This window comes from Netta rufina (genome assembly GCF_964035555.1).
Source record: "Netta rufina genome assembly, chromosome: 9".
In the NCBI taxonomy this organism is placed as follows: Eukaryota; Metazoa; Chordata; class Aves; order Anseriformes; family Anatidae; genus Netta; species Netta rufina.
This window is the reverse complement of record NC_140132.1, coordinates 20,089,528-20,113,075: the sequence shown is the minus strand read 5'-3', so window position 1 is coordinate 20,113,075 and position 23,548 is coordinate 20,089,528. Positions and strand designations below refer to the sequence as shown.

At 39.2% G+C, this 23,548-nt stretch overlaps 1 protein-coding gene across 5 annotated transcripts in view; it reads right to left on the bottom strand.

The window, feature by feature from the left end:
* The window catches only part of TBL1XR1 (TBL1X/Y related 1), a 106,277-nt gene that overhangs the window by 14,665 nt on the left and 68,064 nt on the right, over positions 1-23,548 (bottom strand). For 3 of the 5 annotated variants that reach the window (XM_084292267.1, XM_084292270.1, XM_084292269.1), the window contains 2 exons: positions 19,610-19,677; positions 2,274-2,376 (listed from right to left, as the gene is read on the bottom strand). In XM_084292267.1, coding sequence (XP_084148393.1) covers positions 2,274-2,331 — 58 coding nt within the window. In that variant the 5' untranslated portion in view covers positions 2,332-2,376; positions 19,610-19,677. The remainder of the gene's footprint in view (positions 1-2,273; positions 2,377-19,609; positions 19,678-23,548) is intronic. The other 2 variants (XM_084292268.1, XM_084292271.1) reach the window with 1 other exon arrangement.

Below are 23,548 nucleotides of genomic sequence, written 5' to 3'. Positions count from 1 at the left end.
GTACTGTGTGCTGATTAAGATGTGACAAGCACATTATGGTGCAGCACTGGTGGCTGCTTCCTATTTATTTAATTGCCCTGGAAACACAAATTTAACCTAGAGAAAAATAATTGTTTCAGCAAATTAACTTTCCTGTCATATAATTTTTTTCTTAAACTACTGCCTTTTTTTTTTTTTTTTTATTCTGTCAGATAACTAAGAACCTGCCTGCAAACTTTCAAATGAAGATAAAGCAATTTTTAAGTTTGGCTTCTCTGACAAAAGCAGTCTGCAAGTGGAACAGGAATGTATAATTGCTTTCTGCAAATTCAGGTGGAACAATGAGTTTCTTCTTTCTTCTGACAGAGACTGAAAAACCCTGCCATCCACCACTATTTCTGGTGTGTCTGTGTCTCAACATGAGAAGTCTATAAGCAGTGGACAGATGTTGCATCAGCCTCCACCAGCTCTGAAGGAGAGGTTTGGGGTGTTAGAGCCACAAAACCTCTTTTGAGCAAAAATAAGACAGCTTCAGGTAAGTACTCAAAGAAAACGTGTATGTTTACACACGCATCTACAAGGCATGACTGGTTACTGACACCTGCATAGAAATATAAGAAAAGACAATTACTTCTAACCCTTAAGAGTTAGTTATCTATGACATTATTTTCCAACACCAAACATCTATCCTGTGCCAGTGCAAAAATAATATGTATATATAATCAAGGTTTAGCCTCTCTCATCATCAAAAAGGTTTCACCTGTCCTCAGGTCAGGGTCACCAGCAATGTGCTAGGATGAGATTTGAAAAACAGAATCTGAGAAGCTAATAATAAACCTGTTAAACTAATCACCTGGAGCAAAGAATTCCACTCATCTGGTAAAACTAGTAAAGTGTGTTTGTTTTACTTTACCCCACTATTCCTAAAATTCTTGGATTCTTTTCTTCACAAAACTCTAGTAATCTCAACAGTTACTCAGTAAAAACTCATCAGAACAAGCTTGGGTAAAAGGGTTCTTAACATTGAATTTATTTTTAGCATACACATTATTTTATGATGCATAACCGTCAAACAAGTTTTAAAGAAGTCTGAAGCCACCCATCAACAACAGAAAACTAATAATCAGTAGATGCTGAAAAGTAACATGCACACTGAAGTCGATCCCTTGAACTATTATTACCTTAAGATTTGAGTTTACTTCTGATTTAAAACACAGACTTCTTTTATATATTGGTAAGACCATATTCCCTCCTGCTAGCTGACAATCTTCATTTGCTCAAAGACTGGAGCACACCCTGATTTCCAGTCAATTTTGCCTATTCTAAACGTAGACTGCTTTAAGCAATCAGTATTATAGCTGTAAGTAAAAGCTAATGTTGTTTCTAGTCTTAGTTTCAAGAGCATCCACCACCACAAAAACCACTGCAGCCATATGGTCACATCTAGAAACTCAAACATGCAACCCAAACTGCTGCGCTTTTGGAATTTTTTAAAATAAGCCAAGGGATCATATAATCACTACAGTATTCTTGCTCATGTTTTGCAGAAATAGTTCAGATAAAAATGACAGGAAAAAAAAATTCTTTGCAAATTTGACAATATTCATCTGTTTTGCTCTTACTCCTAAGAAGCTGGAGACTTTGGCTAGCCTTACACAGGAGAAAACCTTCCAAGAAAGCGTCCTTTGGGAAGGCTTTTCAGAATCCAAGTCATACTTGTAAAAATAAAAAAAATAAAGCTGTTCATCTGTATGTATATTCAAATGATACTAGTAATACAGTCACAGCTGCCATTTTTTTCCCTTGAAATACAGCAATGTCTGCCCTTCCCCAGTCACAGTCAAGCAAAATGTTTGGTCACACAACACCAGCTCACGGGAGCACCATCCTGCATACTTCATGACAGAGCAGGAAATCACTGTATTTTTGGTTGTCATCCTTCCTCCCCTCCGAAGAATATGGTGCGAAGTGTCGTTGTGAACCTGTAGCTAAAAAGGATCACCAGGAAAAAGCATTTCTAGTAATCAAGTGAGTCCTTGGTTGACTGCCATCTGAAATCTCCAAACGACTAAATCTGATTAAGTTACAGAAGGTAACTTGGCAGGAGTTCACTCTCTTGTTGAGAAGAAACACCAAGAAACAGTTCAGACAGAAGCACATGCCTACTGGCAAAATAATTAAATAACTTGGCATTGGCTAAAGTCTGTTGCATATGAAAACCAAATAAATTAAGCATTGTTAGAACAATCAGAATTGAAAAAAAAAAAAAAAAAAAGGAAAAAAACAGAACTCACCTGACTCTTGTAAGTATCTATATACCAGGAAGTTAACCTCATCACTGCTTATACTCATCTTTATTCCCAGTTAAACCATGAGGTCACGACAAAGGACACAACCCTAAAAATAAAAAGTAGGTCAATTAGACTTTTTTTTAACAACTAAAACGTATTTCTCAACAAATGCTACATTTATAAACTAAGTAGCTCCTTGGCAGCACAGACAATGATTTTATTCGATAATGTGAGTAAGTCTACCATAGCCGTTAAAACATCATTTATCTCTCAGCAACATTAAGGTCAGTAAATTAAATACTGAAGGGCCAGATTCCCAAATGACGTAAATTGGTATGAACTGAGAAAGCATTCCTCTTAACACCGATATTAAAAATGCCTCATTTCACAGGTCTTTAAACAAATAATCAAGTGAGTTCCACCTAATCAACAGTATTGCTAGGAAATACATTTTTCAAAATCTGAATTTCTCTATATTGGGTAACAAAGAGCACTTGTTTTCACTTTGGTATCCAGGCAATTTCTCACCTTTACTTCTAATCTGCTTCAATTTTCAGGTCCTCCTGCTCTAGGAAAATTGTGCAACATAGGCTACGACACTGTATATGCTCAAAGAAAGCCCATTTTTTCCACTAAAAATTAGAAAAATGCCTAAAATATTTATGCTTTGCAAAAATAATTCGTAAAATTAGAGACAAAGTTTAAGCAGAACCTTTTTAGTAAAATCATTTCTCCATGCTATTAATCAATGTTTTAAGAATATCTGTGGATATAAACAGATACACAGGTATATATGTACACACAAGGATTTTGCTCAATTTTAATTAAAGTAGATATTTAGCAAGAGAAATAATGCATCAGAATATATACACTTTTGATGACAAATTTTGAAAATAAAAAGCATCAAGAGCCTTTAAAACATGAAAATAAGGCCATACTTTTTTTTTTTTTTTTTCTTCCTCCTTACTTTAAGCTTCATTTTTGAGAACATTCTCCTGACTTCTGAATGTCTGAAAGTTAAAATCCTGGTATTTCCGTAAAACCAAGCAAACACAGAAAGACGTCAGCTGGCAGAAGAGTATGAAATAAGGTGCACCTCCTGCCCCTACTGCCTGCCTGGCACCTCACGCCAGCCAGCAGGCCCCTGCAAGTGTTACATCCAGCCGCCACCATCGTTTTCTGACGGAAGGCAGAGAAGGTGACTTCCCTACTGTTATTGGACAAGGCTTGACTGGACCTCATTTAAATAAGTAATAATAAAAAACGTCTAATAAGTTCTTGGTGTTAACTATCAGCTTCATTTGCTGCTGCTGCTCCAAGCGGGAAAGCCGCGAACGCAGCAGCACACAGCAACCAAAGACTGACTTGCATCATAGGGCTGCCAAATAGTAAAAGGCTTTACATATTGCTTCCAGGCATTTTTTTCCCAGCAAGATTCCCCAAGGAAACAGGACAAAATAACCACGCCGCCTCTCAACATCTGACTTTAGAACTTCACCGTCCCATTTCAAGCGGATCTGACAGGGGAGAGCTCTCAGGGACGAGGCTTTCCTATGGGCTCCACAGCCATGGCGGCTGGGAGAGAGAAGAGGCCCAGCCAAGCTCCCTCACAAACAGAGAGGCTACAGACAATTTGGGCAGCAAAGGGGTGCATTTGCCCAAAACCAGGCAGGGCTGCAGGGCACAGGGACAACCCAAAGAGCCAAAGGGGAGCGCAGAACATTGGGGTTGGGAGACAGGGAGCCGGGAACCAAGCCAGAGGCGGCCATGGAAATCCCGGCCTTGTGCCTTCCAGTTCTCACTCACTGAGAGGCTTGGGCTTGAGGGCTGTGCTAGGGAACGGAGCAAGATGCTCGGAGTTTCTTAAGGAAATAAACAAAAAGGCAGAGCTATCGAGAATCTTCTCATTTCTATTTAAGGGAAGAAAATAACTGGTTCCAGTAAAACTTTTAGCTAGTGCAGCTCAACTTTTAAAGGTACGCCGGTACTATGCTCACACTACCCCCACGCACAGCCCCTGGTGGTGCCGGGCATACAGTGTATACCTGGCAAATTACTGCACATTTTGGGGAATCACTTATTGAGCAGCATGTGAAATGAATGCCATTTTCAGCCATTTCATGCATTAGCAACCAGTTCTTGTTGTCAAGCCTGGTACAAATCATCTCCAAACACTCCTCATTGCAGAAAAGTTCTGCAGAAGCAGTATCTTTCAGAAAAAAAAAAATAAAGGTAATTAAAAGTAATTAAATTTAAAAAGGCTTGTAAGAAGGCTTTTTACGTGAAATACACAAACAGCATTGTCTGTGACATGAGTCTGTTACTGATTTTTAAAATCTCACGGTGCCATCCAAAAAGATGGATCAAGATGCAAGAAGCAGATACGAGCCCTACTTGCTACATAGAAAAGATTCATATTATTAAAATAAAAAGGGTTCCCCCACTCAAAGCAGAATTGTTGAAATGCCGCAAATTTGCCTGTCACGTGTTATGTAGCTGGATAACTAAAGAAAAAGCTAACATTTTGCTTGTCTTTCAAAAGTGTTATTCACCCTGCCAAAGTCAAATGAGTGTAATTTTTCAAGGCTGGTTCAAAGTGTTTCTAAACAAGCTGCTTGGTAAGGTAAGGACAAGTACTGCCACTCAGCTCCTGGAAACTTGCTTTCCTACCCAGCTATCAAGAGGTGGCAGTGTAACACTGGCTTTGGTACAGTAACAACTCCAAAAATACAGAAATGTGTTAAATAAATACACAGCTTGCCTGATGAGGGCATGAAACTGAAAAGGCTGCAAAAGTTTCCTTTTTTTTTTTTTTTTTTTTTTTTTTAAATCAAGATATTGCTTTATCCATTTTTCCAATGCTTGTTTATTTGTCCTGCAAAGCCTTTTCCTAGCGCCCTCTCCCCACAAGAGCCATGGCACACCCATGGCACCCAAGGGAGGAATTGTGGAAGGAACGAGCAAAGCCAAAAAGCCTCCTTCCATCCCCAAAGCAAGCTGTCAAACTGAAGAGAGGAGACAGCAGACACACAATAGGAGGGGACAGGATAACTCTCCCCCTCTGACACACGCAAGGCTGATGCCAGGCTGGCTGTCAGCCTGCCCAGTAGCAGCAGCAGGTCAAGCCCCAGCAGCAGGCCCTGTAGCGTGGCCACCTACAGCCTGAGTTGCCAGTCGTGCGGCCATCTGAAGCAGCAGCCGTGACCTCTGTTTCACGTGATGGGGAAGCTACAACACTGCTATTACCAGCCCTGGGGACCAGGCTGCCCTATACCTTCCCACAGGAGCTCCCCACGGGACTTTGGGGAAAGTAAGTGAGCAGGAACGACCTGAGCCCCCATCCAGCCCCAGGTGCAAAGGGGACTCACCACAACCACAACGTCAACCAGCCCCACAGTTTGCTGTTTCTCAGTTTGTTTAGGAGCTGACAGATTTCAGACAAGTGGCATCACATGAATGTAAACAGAAACAAAGAGAGAAGGAAAGACTGAAAATAAGAAAAATCAGAGGGGTGGAAGTAGATTTATCTTTATGTGTGAATGTACCCATGCATGTACACACATACCCCACGTACTAACAAATATACATCAGTAATGGCACTTTATTTTCCCCAAATCTGCTGTTCCTGTGTGTAATTAACTATTTGTTTGGGGCAATTAATAGCATATTGATATTGCTCTTTATTTTAGATACAACTAAATAACAGAAAAGATAAAAAAAACATCCAAAAGTAAGTAGAACTGACACAGAATTCCTACCAGTCTTCCATGGCCAGCCTAATTCGCAAAGGGCCCACTAAATTTTTTTTAAAAATACTTGTGACCACGTATTCCAAATACATTCAGAAAATTTATCAAGATTCTTGTGGGCCTTTTTTCTGGCCCTAATAAAAATTCCAGGTCTTCCTGAAAACATGCCAAAGGTTTACAGGAAAAGCAAACAGGCAGACACATCCCCACTACTGCTCTGGTTCCAAGCACGCTTTTAAAGGGAAGCCTCCCGCTTGCCCTGACATTTCTTCTGCTCCTTGGAGCAGCCCCACTGCACGTGAGCTCAATTCCTTGTGGGTAGAATTGAACCCAGGATGTGCACAAGGGCCTGCTGAACATGCCCAAAGCACTTGTGGACTTGCAGGCCCTGGGACCTCACTGGGACCAGTTCAGTGCAAACCCGCCTGAAACCAGCACACAAACGCGCACCCTGCTCATCTGTTCCTCCTGCATTTCAACACTTGTTTACAGAAACATCACTGAAAACTCAGACGCTATTCCAGAAGGCAACAAAAGACAAGTTTTTCCAAACCAACTGTGACATTTTTAAATTCCAGCCTAGGACAGTCTACCCCAACGCAGCCCTGTAACAATTCCACATTTTCCTCAAATGCTCTTCCTTGGTTTACAGTGAATTCAAATCAAAGGTATCCCAGGACATTCTCAATGTTACTACAGAAAGTCTCCAAACTGCCAAAATTAATCAGGCATAAAAGATGCCAGCCCCAAAATAAAAAATCAGCTGTCCATACTTAACACTGGCCTCAAGATCTAGTCAAAAACTCGGTGCATCACGCATCAGTATAAAACAGAAACGATGCACGTCTGTGCCTTTGACAAATTGACCCAACTCAATCAAGTGGTGAATCAATGGCTGGAATCAAGCAAAAAGTCATTTAGAAGCTACTTTTTTCAAAGGAAATTAGGTTTCTTGTCCCAGAGCCTGCACACCAACTCCAACTTAGCTTCCACTTAGCAAAAACATGTCTGTATTTCTGCAGCGTGACTACTGTAAGTCAAAAAACAGCCTGCAGCGTCTTACAGGGGCTTCTCCTCCCCTCGAGGACAATCCTCATGCTTTCATACTTTAGGTAACATTTTGGGTAACAAGCAGAATCCATTCTAGTGTGATCAAGCTCCACTATCATGAACGCTGAATGTGCAGACTAGTGGGTACCCAACAGCACAAATCTGACTGCGTTTCTGACAAATTATTATTCTACTATACATGTTTACGCTAGCTTTGTACTCTTATTCCAGGTTCATGCCAAATGCTAGAGAACAGATACCATCTGATATGGCACCTCGCCCAATAGTTGGTTGTTTTTTCTTACATGAACGTGAGCTGGCAGAGAAAGTTTATACATCAGATTAGCACTTTTTATCTCTTAATCACAGTTTTATAACATATAGTAGATTCACTCCAGTTAGATTTACTCTATCATCACACAACAGCTTAAGGAAAAAACAGTTCTGCAGTTTTAGGTGGGCTCTAACACATCCTAATTAGGTAGGATAACAGAGAAGCCTGGCAGACTGCTGTGAATAATAATTCCCCCAAACATACCAATCATTAATTTTATACCAAATATGATATGTTAAAGGGAACAGCTAATGCTCTGGGCAGCTCTGAAAAATGTTTAATGCTCGGATATAAACAGGCTGCTACATTTATCCATGGAAAACAGAAGCCTGGATACAGACACAATAAAATCTCCTACAACAAAAACATTGTCACTAGTGCCTTTACCTTTTCCCTCTTCCGTAAGAAACCTGACAAACAGCATGTCAGCTTATATACACATACACAGGGGTACCTTTTTTTTTTTTCTGCTTAAGAATATTCCTTTTTTTTTCTTTAACCATAATAGTCTGAAAATAAATAAATTCTGTCAACTGACCTGGACACGTATAGTCTTTTAATTGCTCCCAACAACCTGAAGGTGCATACAAGTCCCTTGGATAGTTTTATTACAATTCTGCTTTACCCTTGCTGAACCTGACAGCTATGCGTGCTGTCCCAGTGGTTCAGAGGACAGGTAACAGCACAGGCACAGCACAGATGCACTGACCTCTCTACCTCTTGTCCAACTGCATCCCTCCATCCAGGTTGATTAAGAAAACAAGGCACCAATACCAGACGTGATGAAGAAAGCAAAAAGGGCAAAGCCCTGGATTTGTGGTGTTTCAGCAGGACATCACTCAGACACAAAGCGCACAATGAGCTGAAGTTTTAGCATAAGGTCCACAGAGCAGTGTTCCCGCTGGCTGCCCTCCTGCTCACAGCGTTCTCCCAGGGCTCTTCCTCAGGGCACGGCGGTTCCACACCAAACTGTCTCCAAACTTAGCAAGAAGTGTTTCAGAGAGGTTTTCATCTGTAACCGCTTCAAAACAGTATAATGGAAAACTTCTATAAACAAACTGGAGAACCCCATATTTTAAACGGATGTTGGATGTCCTGCATATATTATTAGACATTAATTTCAATCAGAATGAACATTTCCTCATCCTTTACATGTTTTTTTTCTTCTTTTAATTGTATTGACTAATTGCTCTAAACAACCCCATTTGCTCTTTCACATCTTCATTTGAGAGACAGCACACGATAAGAATGAGCCCTTATTAGGATTCTCCAACTGATAAATCTGTGATTAGGACTTGTTTCCAATCTTTTGAATTTAAAGGAAAACTTTTTTAAAATTACATGTGTAAGCTCAGTTGTAATACATTTTAACATTATCTCATTGTATGCATTTTTACTTTATCTCTAAATTGCTATTTTTAAATGCCCTCTCCTTTTTTTTTTTTCCCTCAATAATCTATGTCAAATGTCAACCTGCATAAAAAAAAATAAATAAATCTGTAATTCTACCTAATTAACCTTCTTCGTGATTTATCGTATGGTCAACCTTTGGTAGTTTTCCTTAAAAGCAATTTGAAGCAAGAGAGCAAGAGATGCTTCTTACATGTTCATCTTTTAACTCTAGTGCTTTGTTTTTACTTTTAATCTCAAGAACACAGCTTCATTTCCAAATACAAAAATAAATAAATAAATTTTCCTTTCCTCATCTGAATTGTTTTCCTTAGCTCAGGCAATAAATATTTGTATTCTGTACTTCAGCTTTAGTGACCTAATTTATGGCAACAGTCTCTGTCTTTCCGTGCCAATTTGAGAGTATGAAGCATACGAGATGACAAAGCCAGTTTCCAATTTTCTGAAGAAAAAGAATTACAACCCTGAAAGGGGAAAAAAAAAAAAATCACCACCCAAACCCTCAGCTAAAAATAACAGTTACTGTCTACTTATCTGAGTACTCAATCCCCAGAAACACCAAGCACAGTCCCGAGTACTATTGCAAAATAAGCTGCAGATGAAGCCTATTTGTTGGTTTTGCCTAGAGCAAAGTAGTATTTAATTACTGAACTATGAATCTCCTCCCCAAAGTCATATGCTGTGTGACCCAGGAGACTGGGATTCCGGCTGTTCCAGCAGAGACCAGTGACAGTATATTCAATATCACACATGCAATGGCTAAAAAGCTGCAACTTCCGTGCTTTCTGGAGTTAAAGACACAGCCTCCTGGACATCTGATGGTGATTCTTGGCAGTCATTTTTTTGTAAATCCCTACAATGACTGGAGATATTTCAGCTACTGCTACTCAGCGCTGTTTAGGTTCTTAATTTTTTTTTTTCCTGTTACAGTGCACCACAAGAAGAAATGTTGAGAGGCAGGTGGGAGATTTTTCTCCTGATTTCCTATGTCAGAATAGCAACGAGAAATCACGTACCAGTAATTTAAAAACCTTTCAACAGTTTTGGGGACAAATAAAATAGGCATTTTTTCCAAAATAACTTCACTGCATGATAATTGCATAGTTGTTGAAATGAAAGTAGTTTCAGTACATCGTTCTTCAGGACCAAATGTTATTCCTTCAAAATTTAGAAGTCAAATCCAGCTGCTTAGAACATACATCCATATGCCAGCAAAGTAACCAGAAAGAAAGTTTTGTCCCAATTTTGAATACTTTATGAAAGCAATCCCTGCTTGACTCTCCACAAGATCCCAAAACCAAACATCCCGTCTCACTCCAGTGAAGACAGACAAAGAGGGGGCTTTTAAGCACAGAGCTCAAATCCACTGATGCAGGAAAACTAGGATAAAATTAAAACTGTCAAGGAAGTACTAGTTAGAAAGTCACACCCCTCTTTCAATACTTAAACCATTTTTCAGAGGACATGAGGAAAGACAACCAAACATGAAAATATAGATGGACCACCTAATCCAGACCAAAGCAACTGTTCAGATAGGAAGAACCAGCAGCTCTATGGGAAGGATCTTCAAGGTCAGAGTGTCCTGTACACAAGCTAGCCAAATGCTCCTGGCAGCAAAACTGGCAATGTGGCATTTCTAAAACTGATTAGAAGCAGTTAGCTTCTGACTGATTACCAGAATTAGCACATTTACCTGAGGAAACAGTAGTATAGCTTTGGTCAGTATGGATTACTTCAAAACATGACCAGCAAAATCCACCTTCTAGGTTCTGTGTAGTAACTAACCTGTATGTATTCTGTACGGGAGAAGGAAGCACCCGACAAATGCTTGGCATTACTCGAGAGAGACACATTTGCCCCCAGAATGGAAAATTTCTTACTGGGGGGCCATCACACAAACAGTGGTATCAAGCAAGTTGCAGAGATTCCGTTCTTAGGCCATGTCCCTTTAGACCAAGTTACAAATCCTCAGGAATACTTAATTTAAACAAATTAAGACTTTTGCAATCAACTATATAGACCCTGCCTCAAGAAAGCTTTGTCAAATTGCTAAAGAACTTCACTGAATAAGTGTTGAAATAGCAACCTGCTGATATTCTCTGGATCTAGACATATAAAAGCAATAGATTTATCAAATGCAAGAAAAAATAAAATTGGAATAAGTGTTACCTGCTACGTTGCATAAAATCCAATGCAATACACCTCTTAAACATCCACCCAGTTTTAAGCATGCAAATATAGGACTGCTAATGTTCTGTGCTGCATAAAGCTCTAGTGAAAAATTAATTATGGATGAATGTGGGAGCACACCCCTTAATCCTCACTTGGATCAAGCTGTGTAAGAATTTCAGAGAAAATAAGTGAATGAGAAGAGCACTTGAATCAGTCAAAATAAGCCTTATCAAGAGCTTCTGCTGAGACTAAGGGAGGGGAGGGGCATCATCCAAAAATGTCTTCTATTTGTGACTACACATCATCAAAAAATGAGCACAAGTGCTATGGTTCAAACTTCTTGATCAAGAATGGGCAGAAATCAAACTACTGAAGCTAAAAATGGAGTTAATGATCTCTGTACCGTGCTAAGTTTGTGCTTTCAGCTGATTTATTCTCATTTTCACTGCTGGAAAACCCACTGAATCCCATGGCCTGTAAGCCTGATCAAGAACATTCCATTTTTTTCCAGTATGTTGTTCCTGGTGTTCCCACAATAGATCATTCAGAGCTCTAAGGGACTGTGTCAACTGAATTGAATAATATGGTCGCCTGCTGGTACATAAATGCAAAGGCAAAGCTGAGGGGGTTTATTTTCAAAACAGGAGACATTGATCCTGTGACAATGTTCCATTACCCTGACTTCACTTCTATTAGAGACAGTGATTACATCTACATCAATCGCTTGAGCTGATGGATATTGGTGCACTAACAGTGACACAGTTTTTCACTATGCTGCTGACCTGCATACTGATGGGTTACAAAGAAGATTCATTCTGATCCTGAACTAATGCTGCTTACCTGTCAATGCGAACTACTTAAGTTTTAGCATCCTTTTGTAATAAATTGATTTTCAACTTTGTTGTTTTGAGGAATGGTGTTCAGTGACCATGCAGCCTGGCACCAATTCTGTTTGTTATGACCGATATATTTATATTGCTACCTGAAGGTAACAGAACAGCACCTGCAGTTCTCACAGCAAACTATGGAAAGGTATCTCCGCATGCCTAGAAGAGCATCCCTATCTCCACCAGGGATTTTTTCACAAAAGATCTATGGATTCCTCTTGCATTTCACAGTATTGTCAACCTTTTACATCTTCTATCCATTGTATTTGCTATCTTCAAGCTGGTGATCCATCTTCTGGCTTTCACCTCCTCATCTGACATGCGATCTTGAGCCTGTGGTCACGCATTTGCCCTGTTTTTCACCTCCCCACCACACGTTGCCCACACTAACTCTGTTCTCCTGCATTCATCTCTCAGAACACTTGCAAGAGCACTGAATTTATCTGTACATCCTTCAGTAATTTCTCTGTTCTTCCTTCCCTGCTTTTCTGTTACATGAGATGGGTTGCTAACAATTTGCACAATAAAATCTAGTATTTGAATAAGATTCAATTAATCTTTAACACCAATTAGTTTTATTCCACCTAAACTCTTTTCATTTTATTTGTCCTTGTTTGTTTAGACTTGCACCCTGAGCCACATCCCGAAGCACCTGCAGGACACCAGGCCTCTGCCTGACTCACTTCGGTGTTATTTACCACAGAGGGCTTCTCATTACGAAGTTTTTTTTTTGAATGCTGCCCATAATAACAGTGAAAGAAGGTGATTCAAAGCTGTGCCTGCCCAGAACAACAAAGCCCAGCAGAGATACAAGCCAGCAGCACAAGTATGGGTGCAGGAGTGGGGCAGGCAGAGCGGCACACAGGCCTGGGGCACCATGGCGCCCAGCAGAGCAGGCCTGAGCCTCCCCACAGAGCTGGCCTCTGCAGCCCGTGGCTGGGCACTCCGCTCAACTCCATGGCACCAAAAGACAAATTAAAACCAACCACTCTTACACAGGCCTACATGCAGCTACACAACCTTATCCAACAGAGGATCTTGCATGTCCTGCCCTCGGTGTATACGCCTGAGCGCTCACCTCAGCTTTCTAGCAAGAGCTAGCATCAAGTACAGGTTTTATTTTTGACATGTAAGTTAACAGAAGTACACTGATCCTAACCACATGCATGGAGCAAGAAAAGCATCTCCTGTAGCACGTGGCAGAGGGAAGAGTTGTCCCATGAACCTGTCTGGAGTAAAGGATTCACAAGACTGGCTGAGTGCCTTTCCTGGCTGCTACACAACTTCAGAAAAGCTTTTGGGCTATCAGTCATAGCACATAACTTCTGCAGTGGAGATACAAACATAAAATTTGATCATGGAGGAAAAAAAAAAAAAGATTTAACTAGGCGTTCCACTCACAGAGCAGGTGAAGAGGTGTTGACCTATTCTAAATGTAAATTAAACTGACTTGTTTCCCCATTATTAAGCCTAGGCTTATATACCTTTCCCATGACAAAAGAAGTTTTGGAATTATGTACTCTGGCAACATCTAGTTTGGGGATAACAAATAATTTATTGAGATTCCCTTGTGAGTGCATGAAAGCTGCCAATTTTTTCCTGAGGCAGATGTTTTGTGACTACTAACAGCTCTGAGCCCACTGTTTCTGAAAAACAGAGGGTGAAATGGAAAACCGCTATGAGAAAACAGAATAATGGAGTATGGAAAATAAAAAGAAAAAAATCTAGCAATCTCACAGGACACAGAGAAGATCTTTCTATTACAACTTATTACAATTTCAAGTCAGGAAAATATAAACCACTAACATGAAAGGTATCACCCCAGCTCTAGTGATTGTTCATTAAGAGCAACTACATCTGAGCCTGCTACTTACTGGAGAGGAAGCCTGATTTATTTCTCTCTCTCTCTTTTTTTTTTTTTTTTTTCCCCTAACTGCGCTGAACAAAAAGCCAACTGTGCCCTTCAGATAGGGAAAACAATGAATTAATGGTATTAGGATTACAGTACGTTTTTATAATGCCTCCTGACTACTTGGGACAAGGCCAATATTACTTATGAGTCATGAACAGGTAGATTGGTACTTATGAATGTCAATAGTAGAAATACACTGCTTTAGACATGTTATTCTATATTAACCCAGATATTAAACATGTTGAGAATGTCACTGCAGCTGAACGGTGGAATTTGGTATTGAAAATATGTGCCAACGTTGATCATATTTAGTGTTAAAAGTTCTCTATAGCCATGAAACACATCTTAAAAGCCTGGAATAAATTAAATGTAAGCTGACAAGTTTTTTCTAGCCCCAAGATGTTCACCAAAAAGATTTAAAGACATGTAACCCACGATTGATTGTAGCATTATGCATGAATGAGGAAGGCTTAAGAAAGTTTACTCTCAGATTAAAAAATCAACTCTACTTCCTTTACCCAAGTATTTTCACATCTACCTGGGTTACTAAAGTAGCCTTAAATGAACCAGTGGGAATATGTGGGTAAATAACCATTACGAGCTGAGAACCTAAGAAAAAAGGAAAAAAAAACTTCTGCAAAACCAGAAGTAACATATATGTGCAACTGGCCATATGAACATTTAAAAAAAACGAACTTGTAAATCTACATTTGATGTGTTTGTCCCCACATCGCTACAACTATCTCTGCATTATTAGATCGCTGATCTACAAAGCAAAACGTACTTTCCTCACAACCACTCCACCTACAACACTTTCTTTTCATTCCCAAATAAAAGTCTAATGAAACTGAACACAACAACAGTATTAAAAAAGGAGCAAACTGCTGCTCGGGGTCTTTAAAAGCTGTCTTACAGCTAGCGTGCACTTGTATAAGAACAATCAGATTGCAGTATCTGAGCTTAAATAACTAATTGGTTACCAATGCAAACAAAACCATGTACACCAGGAGAGTATGTAACCATATTCAAGTTTTTTTTTTTTTTTTTTTTTTTTTTTTTTTTTTTTTTAAGACTAATAAGTAGGAAGAAATAACTGTATCAGAACACTCCTCAGAAAAGGGAGACAAAAGAATTAAAATGAATTAACCACTTAAAGATTGACTTCAGAAAAATGAGTGTTAAAGGGGATCATAAACCTAACGTATTTACCTTAGCACCTCAAGATTTAACTTCTGATGGATTTTGAAATTAGGCAGCTAAATTTTCCAGAAACACATACACACTTAGAAGCCTTATTAAAATTTACATCCTGTTCTTCATTAGAAGTCAAGTACTTGTCTTCCTTGGGTACTTTCTAAGACCAAGTTCACATCTCTCTCAAAAAACATGAAATTAAAAAAAAATAAATAATTAAACACTATCTGACAGACATTACATTGTGGCATTCAAATATTCAAAGAACTTCTCATTTGTTAAATTTAAATCAATTATTTTGATAGGAGTTTAATACCATGATCTTAGCCCTCCTGATGAGGCTGGGTATGGTAACACACGAAGCATCAGCCACAGGCACGATTACCGCACGCAATGACCCGTCTGTGCTGTGGCACACAGTACGATCAATGCAATTGTCTTGTTTTATATTTACAACCAAAAAATAAAAAATGAGACTGAAGTAGCATTTTCATTTCTGCTTTCACTGCCCTGTATGCTATTCTGCAATACTGGTGCAATCTATTACAGAAGAAATAGAGAAATAAAACCAAAGCCAAGCAACCTCTCAGAACCACTGCACAGCCAAGGCAGCAGGGCAAGCACGAGTGTGCTGAGATGGGTCTGGAAACACCTGTCCAGAGGCAAACGGAGGTCTGGTGGTATGGGTTGTGGGACAGAGAACTGCTTTTGGAGGTGATGGATCCAAGGCAGCAGTGTTTGAGCAGGTGGAGTTAAGGATTGCTCAGCAGCTTTGTAACTGCTCAGATGGAGCACGGCAGAACTAAAACCCTTGTGACAGCACAAGCAACATATGGTAAAAGACTGACATGAAAGATTGGGCATTCCTGGGCTACCGTTCTCTTATCATCTCTTTCCTGCAGCTGTCGTCTCCACCACACACGCTCTAGAATGAGTCAAGGAAATGACTTGCGGAGCAGATGGCCCGGCTTCCACTGCGGGACATGCCACTGCACCCCACAAGGTGAGCTGCACACACGGGGCCCTTGCGAGGACACAGGTAGCTATGACAGAAACACCTCCCCCCAGTACCTGTGCAACAAGGGTCAGAATGTTTCTTAAGCCTGCAAGTGTCCCTCCAGAATTTACGTAATTTTCCGGTTCCTCGCACATGATAACGCATATACACATTCAGTCTCAGCATCTCCACATCCCACTCTGTACCGTATCTCAAAGCTTGGCTGTTCCAGTTGTCGGGAGCAAAAAAACACTACCTAGGTCTTACTACCGTGTGTTTTGGCAGAGAATATCTCAATCTATGTTAGTTGTACCTCTATTTCCATATGAAATAACTGAAAAAATCAGTGCTAAGTATTTAAAAGTATATACATTTAACAAAAAACTTGCTTATGCTTCCAGAGGTCATCTAGCCGTTGATTCAATCCCCCTTCCTACCTTCAGCACCTGCTTGTTTTTGTTCCCCCCTCTCCTCTAAATTAAGCTGTATCAAGGGTCTTTGGCAAAAATATTAGGAATAGTGTATATGCTGAGGTGATGTGCCTATAAAACACAGAAAATACATACAGTACAGTCATCATCCTTGACAAGATCTACCATACCCTGCAATATATCGTTTCTTTACTGGGAGCTGTTCCAGTATCTCAGTCATCAAGAGCAGTCTTTTCTTTTACTAAACACTCTGAAAAATAAAAACAAGCTTCCTTCCTTGTTCTCTGAAAACGAAATATTTTACCTAACAAATTATCCTAGACTATGGGCAATGCTGAATGAGTGCCAAGATCTGATTCTTCATTGGTTAAGTCTAGAGATATATTTACAGTATGGGAAAGGAAACATTCCCAGAGATGCTATGAATATGCCTGCCCAGATGAACAGCCCCAGATGGCTCCTACACAGTGTAAAGTCACCTGTATCTATAGGAGCAAATTGCACAGGTTTTCTCTGAAGATTAAAGAGATGAACAAAATGTCCTTCTTGCTCAGTTGGCACTGCACAGAGGGTCTTTGACTGACTAATAAAAATAATCTGAACACACCTGTAGAGGGATACAAAATGTATTTCAATAAAATATTAAAAAGATGTGTTAAAAGAACGCTATTTACACTATTCCATATAGCACATAGTGTGTGTATATATATATATATAGATATAAAAACCTGTACACCAAAGCAACCTGTTGTATATAATGTTTTTTGTTTGTTTGTTTTTGTGAGGGAAGCACCCTTCAAAGCTGTATACAAATGCTTACATGAATGCCTATACACATACACCTAAAAACTTTAAAAATTTAAACCGGTTGTTTTGTACAGTAGATGCAGGAGATGCTCAAAACCAGGACATTTCTTTCTGACTGCCTTGGCCAACATCAAACATCTGTACTCACAAATTTTTAAATTAATCCCCCTTGAAACAAACTGTTCAAAACATGAAGATACATCATCTACATGATAAGGCCTCCCCCCTCCATTAAAAGGCAGTATTTTGAATTAAGCAGTCTCCTCTGCTGGTACAGTTCGAAACGTGATCATGGTTTCATCTTTTGTGTAGGGAAAACAGTTTCTCTCGGAGAAGTTAAACATCAGCAGAGATGGAAATGTATCATGACTTATAACTGGAGGCTACTATTACATAAGCAGCTGCAGTCAAATTGTCTTCAAATTGTCCCATTAATGACCTCTATGCTATCTTTTGCAGAATTAAGCTACCACATTAACTACTGCTAGTTCAGATTTAAAGGAAGTTGGTAGGACAGCTTTTGAAAAAAAGAAACCCTCCATGCTAAATTATCTTTATGTCACCTCCAGCACAAGAATCACAGGTTCCACACGTGAAAAATTCTGTTCACCCATTTCCAGTAATAGGAGTGTTATTTGAAAATCAAGAGATGATAGAGGTGAAGAAGTCCATGACTTTGTCAGATTACATTATACTTTAATAAGGACTGCACAAATTGCTCGCAACATTTTGAAAAATTCTCTGTATTTTTCAGACTCCAAAGAGCTCCCATCATCTTTCTTTTCTTACAATATTTATAAAACTGAGATGTTTTTACTTTACAGAATTGCCTTTTAATATTGAGTAACGCTACTCAAAACTTCATGATGCCATTGCCCTAGAATAAATCTGAAAGCCTATTTTTCTTCCACTCCAAGATTTAGAAACAAATGCAAGTCTACATGTGTTATTTGGGCATGCTCAAGGTATTATCTATCTATAAGGCTGGAAAAATCACACTGTGAATACTACCTTATTTTAGCTATACCACTCTAATGCAGCGACAACTGGGAAAATAACTTCAGTCTTTACACCCGTTCACTTGCATCTTCTAATGGCAACCAACACAGCTGGACTTACTACTAGTTCCTTAGGTTGACTAGGGAATCCCTTTAGGAAATTTGTGTGTACCCCATCTTGTTTTTAGAAGATGTAAAGGAGCCTGGGAAAGTGCAAGGAGCTGTGGATTAATCCAGAAGAATATTTCAAACTTGTTACAGTCCCATTGACTTCAATTGCTTAAGTGATTTGTTGGAGCACAGCCAGTACAATAGTACCTTGCAAGAGCAAGGCCATAAAGAACAGTCAGCAATTTCATTTTCTAGGCTGTGGGGGCCTACTTGCAAGATAAGGCTTTTTAAAACCAACTCCCTCTGTCTTTGAGTGCCCTCTATAGACCTAAGATAGTACACAATCAGGGCTTGCTTAAATCACTATCCCTGAAAGTTTTTTAAGAAGAAAAAAAGAAAGAAAAGACATCTGCTACACCCACAAGCCATTTGTTAAATTACAGCATATATTAACAATTCTACAGATACAAACGCAGTATCAGTTAGCTGCTGCTGAAAGAACAAACACTCGATTGTGCTCTTGCACAATACGTAAGCACTGCCGCTGCTAGATGGGTTCAGAATGAATTTTCCCTTTGGTAGAAGAAGTAAGGTAATCTCGTCTGCCTTGCAACCCTAGCCATGGAGGAGAGAGGAGACTGAAGATAAGAAAGTACGTTTCAGAAAAGTATGCGAAGTTTAGAGGAGTGATAGAGGGATTACAGTTACATACATTTTAAGCAAACAATTGCAAAATCATTACTGTACATTAAACTTAAAAAGAGACTGATAACAGCACACAGTCTGGATATTTGCCCTCTGAACTACATACTCATATTTTCCTTTAGGAAGCCAGGACATTAGTACTTGGAAAAAGAAAAAATAAAACACACCACCAGACCCATACGATAACGAAAGCCCAGTAACTTTTCTTTTGCCCTTTTTTTTTTGTTGTTGTTGATACACGCTAAGGATCCACGTATCACGTAGACAATATACCTTTTACAAGATGTTTTGTCAAAAGGTCTATTTATTAATATTTCCATGCTGTGAATTGATGTGTTATATTGTAACAACTCTCAATAAAATGAATATGGATTTACACATTAGACAATAACAGCTCCAAGAGGAGCTGTTAAAATACTGTTGAGTAAAAGAAGGCTTAATGTAGAGATTCAGTGGACTGCAAAAACCAACACCTAACATATACTGTAAACGCATGTAACTGTAATTACTAATACTAAATTGTACCAAATTATCAGTCCACTTTTATGACAAATAAATAGATAAATCATTGAGTGTCCTTACCAGAACTACTCTCTGAAACCCCACAATATTGTGATGTGGCAGCAGTACAGCCCTTGGTATTACACCACCTGTAACACAAACCATATTATGATAGTTTCTATCAATATTTATTTTAACGGATGAAAAAAGGATAAAAGCTATTTTTCTACCAGTCTTTCTACTGAAAGCATTAAAACAACATTCAGTTTCCTATGGGTTACAACACACGTTTACATAACAAAATAAATGAACAAAAATTAAAGACCATCTTTGAATTACTTACATGGAAAACGTTAAAAAAAAATTATAGGCACAGTTTCAATTCTATTCTCTTCTCACCCTTAGTTGAAAACAAAACCCTAGCACAGAACAGAGCATTAGCTGTAATGGAATTTCTGTTCTTTTTGGCTGCTCATATTGACAAATGGGAGCTTTATGAGAATCCAGATTAAAGTTTACAAACTGCTAAGTACTGATGTGGTAGCTTTTCCAGTGCTAGCTGATGTATACAACTAAAACGTTTCAACAGCAAGATAAAAAACAGGAATCACAAGGCCACAATCAAACCATCCAGTGTTTTTCAGAATTGACTACCCTGGATCTGAGTTTAAAATCAACACATTAAAAAGAGCGTGCTTTATGGGAGAATCCTTAAAATACCCTCTTGGAATTAATTTCCACAAGTGACTTCAGAGCTTAAACGCTCCCTAGGAGTTAGGTACCTCATACACCTGTGATCAGAACAATTACTGATCCTGCATTCACGTAACACAGTGATTGCTACCACAGATATTCATTGCTCTCTAATGATTTCATCTGTAATCTCACAGAAACTACAGGATTTAGAGAAAGGCTTGAAGGTTAAAAAAAAAAAAAAAAGAAAAAGTGCAGTAATGCTGTCTGGGCACAGCAGCAGCCACGTATCCAAAACCTGCTGTTCGAACCAGCTAATTCTTAGCAAAACAGAAAATCTTGCCCCAAGATGGAAGAAGATCGGGAAAACAGTAAACTATTTTTTAAGTACTAAACTCCAGCTACAAAGGCCCACAAAATGTATCACAGATAACATCAAAACTTCCCAAAGTTAAAACATGTCTCCTTTAAACATTAAAACAAGGACTAAAACCAAGAAAGGCAACTCACGCCTTAAACAGCACGTAGCATTAAAGCTTTACATCGCTTTCAAAACAATCACTAAGAAACCCTCCATTATTTAGTCTGTTACCAAGTTTAATAACATTGGAATTTTTTTTTTTTTTTTTTTTTTTTTTGCTTGTTTTGACCAAGGAACTGCAGAATATGCTAATGTTCCTTTTCCCTAATTAAATTCCCCAGAGGTTCAAGTAATCCAGGATCTGCTCTTCCCTCTGCACCCCCCCAGCTGGTGGGACAGCCTTGGAAGTAACAAGAGCTGCAGACGTGAGAAGGGGAACGTCACCGCTCCTCAAGGTACACAGACTTCAGCATTTGTTTTCACACGTTAATGGTTCTCCTTTTCAGACTGGGAAACAAATGCTACGACCTAGACGGATGAGAAGTAAATGCAGACTAAGATCACCAGCTTCCAAATAAGAAAAGTCAGTTTATACATTACTGGCTCTGCCGTTGCTTACAAAAACACCCTAAATCCACCAGCCTGGGCTTGAAAAGTGTCCTGGTCCCTCTGGGTAGCAACACTTACAGACACAGCCCAGGAGAAGCGAAAAGGTCCCGACCTATATTAATGCAGGTTTAATTCTCTGCTAGGCTATTACACACTGCTTTGATCACGTTCTGCAAATTTAATTATATATATCAACTCTACTGCTAAAATTGAATTTAAAAATAAAAAATCAGAAGCAAAAGTTTAAAACAGTTATAAAATTTTAACTCCAAGATGAACGATAGTGCAGAAGATCATCAAAAGGGGATGCCGGTTCCACGAACGGGAGGCAGCACCGAGTCTCAATATTTACACGCTTTGAACTTTCTGCATCTGGCATTTGCATTAAGCATGTATCACTCATTCATAGTAAATCCTGTTTCAAGTAACTAATTAATATTACCCCCCAAATGATGCCAAGTAGGAGAAAGAAGGAGGCCCTGAAGGGAAGCAGCGTGACCCCACCGAACAGAAGCCGGTTTAAGAGGAATTCCTTTCCCCTCAACAATTCCCCGCAGAGCGTACATAAAAACAACGCAAACAGCACCACAAACTCACTGCTCTATTAGCCTCCCCTCCAACAGCAACAGGAAATTTGTTTACAGTTAGCTAATTTGCCATGGGATGGAGAGGGCTGAGAGGGCGCACAGCACGACTTCGAGGCAGGGTCCAACCGAGCAGGGCTCTGAGCATCACTGAGCAGCGCCAGCAGCCCTCAGACAGACCCCAGCAGCTGCCCACCTCGGCATGACACAGCTCCAGAGAATCCCCCAAACTGTACTCATCCCGGGAACAACTTTAGCAGGTTTCAAATTAATAAATACAGTAAAAATTATGACGTGTCCTGCAAAGCCTTACACATTACAGAGAAAGAACAGGGTTGCTACCCTTTCTGCTTTTAATTTTTAATATCAAGTTAGTGACATGTATAGAATTTGTAGCATGTAGGATAAAAACTTCACCTTTCATTGTATTGCTACCAAGTGATGTGGTGAAATGAAGCACATCACAGGGTGGAATTTCCCTTACTATATTTAGTCTTCAAATGTTCATTCCACAGTAATGCTGTGGATTGGTTTGCAGTTGCATGAGTTGTCTTTTATTTCTCTTTCCTACAAGATGCCTTGTTAGAAATATTTCAGGGAACCTGGAGGGAAAAAAAAAAAGAAAAAAAAAAAAAGAGCAAAACCAACCAAATAAAAAACCCTGCAAACCTAACAGCTGGGGAGGAATGGAGCAGCTAAAAACGTGCTCAAAAACAAACAAACAAAAAAGAACAACAGCCTGAGGGAGAGGACAAGAACGGGAACCAATTCAAAAACATGGATGATTTTGAGAACCAACATTTTACGTGAGGCTAAACGTCAACCTTAATGATGGTATCTGTTATGAAAATGGTCACAGGGTAAAAATTCATGATCATGATCTTTCTCGCCTCAGCTTAAAATATCTGTCCATTTAAAAACTATACAAAAAGTAGATAGGTATTACTTCCACATTTCAAAATTAATTACAGAGCAGGTATTTTATCAGACTACTACTAACAAACATGACGATGCATAATGTAAATACACCGTGTTTGTTTTGGCAGAGGTCAGCAACAGATGTGGTAAATTAAAAATAAACAATTAAACAAAAAACTGATAAAAATCCACTCTTTTAGTTGAATTAGCATCCAGCAAGCTGCATGACCGTGTATCATCACAATGCCAGGCTGGGTCAGCCTGCCACTAGGGCGTGCTCCTGGCTCAGCCTGGAGCCACGCACCCTTGCTCCAGAAGCACCTCCTTGCTTTCAGGAACTGGCACACAGTTACCCATATCATCCTGCCTTGTTTTCTTTTTTTTCCCCACCACCTTTTTAGTTTTGCCAACTGAAAGAAATATAGGGAAAAAAGTCCGTCTTGCATTTCTCTAAATTAAAAGAACATAGCTATCCAAACTAGACCAAGTTTCTCTCTTAAAAGGCTGTTTGTTTGCAACCCTCCCAAGCTTTTGGGTAGCAATTTTGGTTACAGATTCTCCTCTTCCTTGAATTATAACTGAAATCCTTACTGCTATTAGATTTGGACTTCTTTAGTCAATGTAATTTTTCTTTTAATAACAAACAAATTTCATTTTTTATTAAAAATCCATTAAAACAAACAAACAACTACCCGTGTGTTTTACTTGTTTTGATCATGCACACTTAGGAAAAAAAGAAAAAAAGGTAAATGATGTGCTCATAAAAAGTATTGATGCACATTTTATAAATTGAATGTGTCCCATCAGGGAGAGAGAAATTATCCACTTTTAAGTAGTATTGTTTACTGCTTTCTT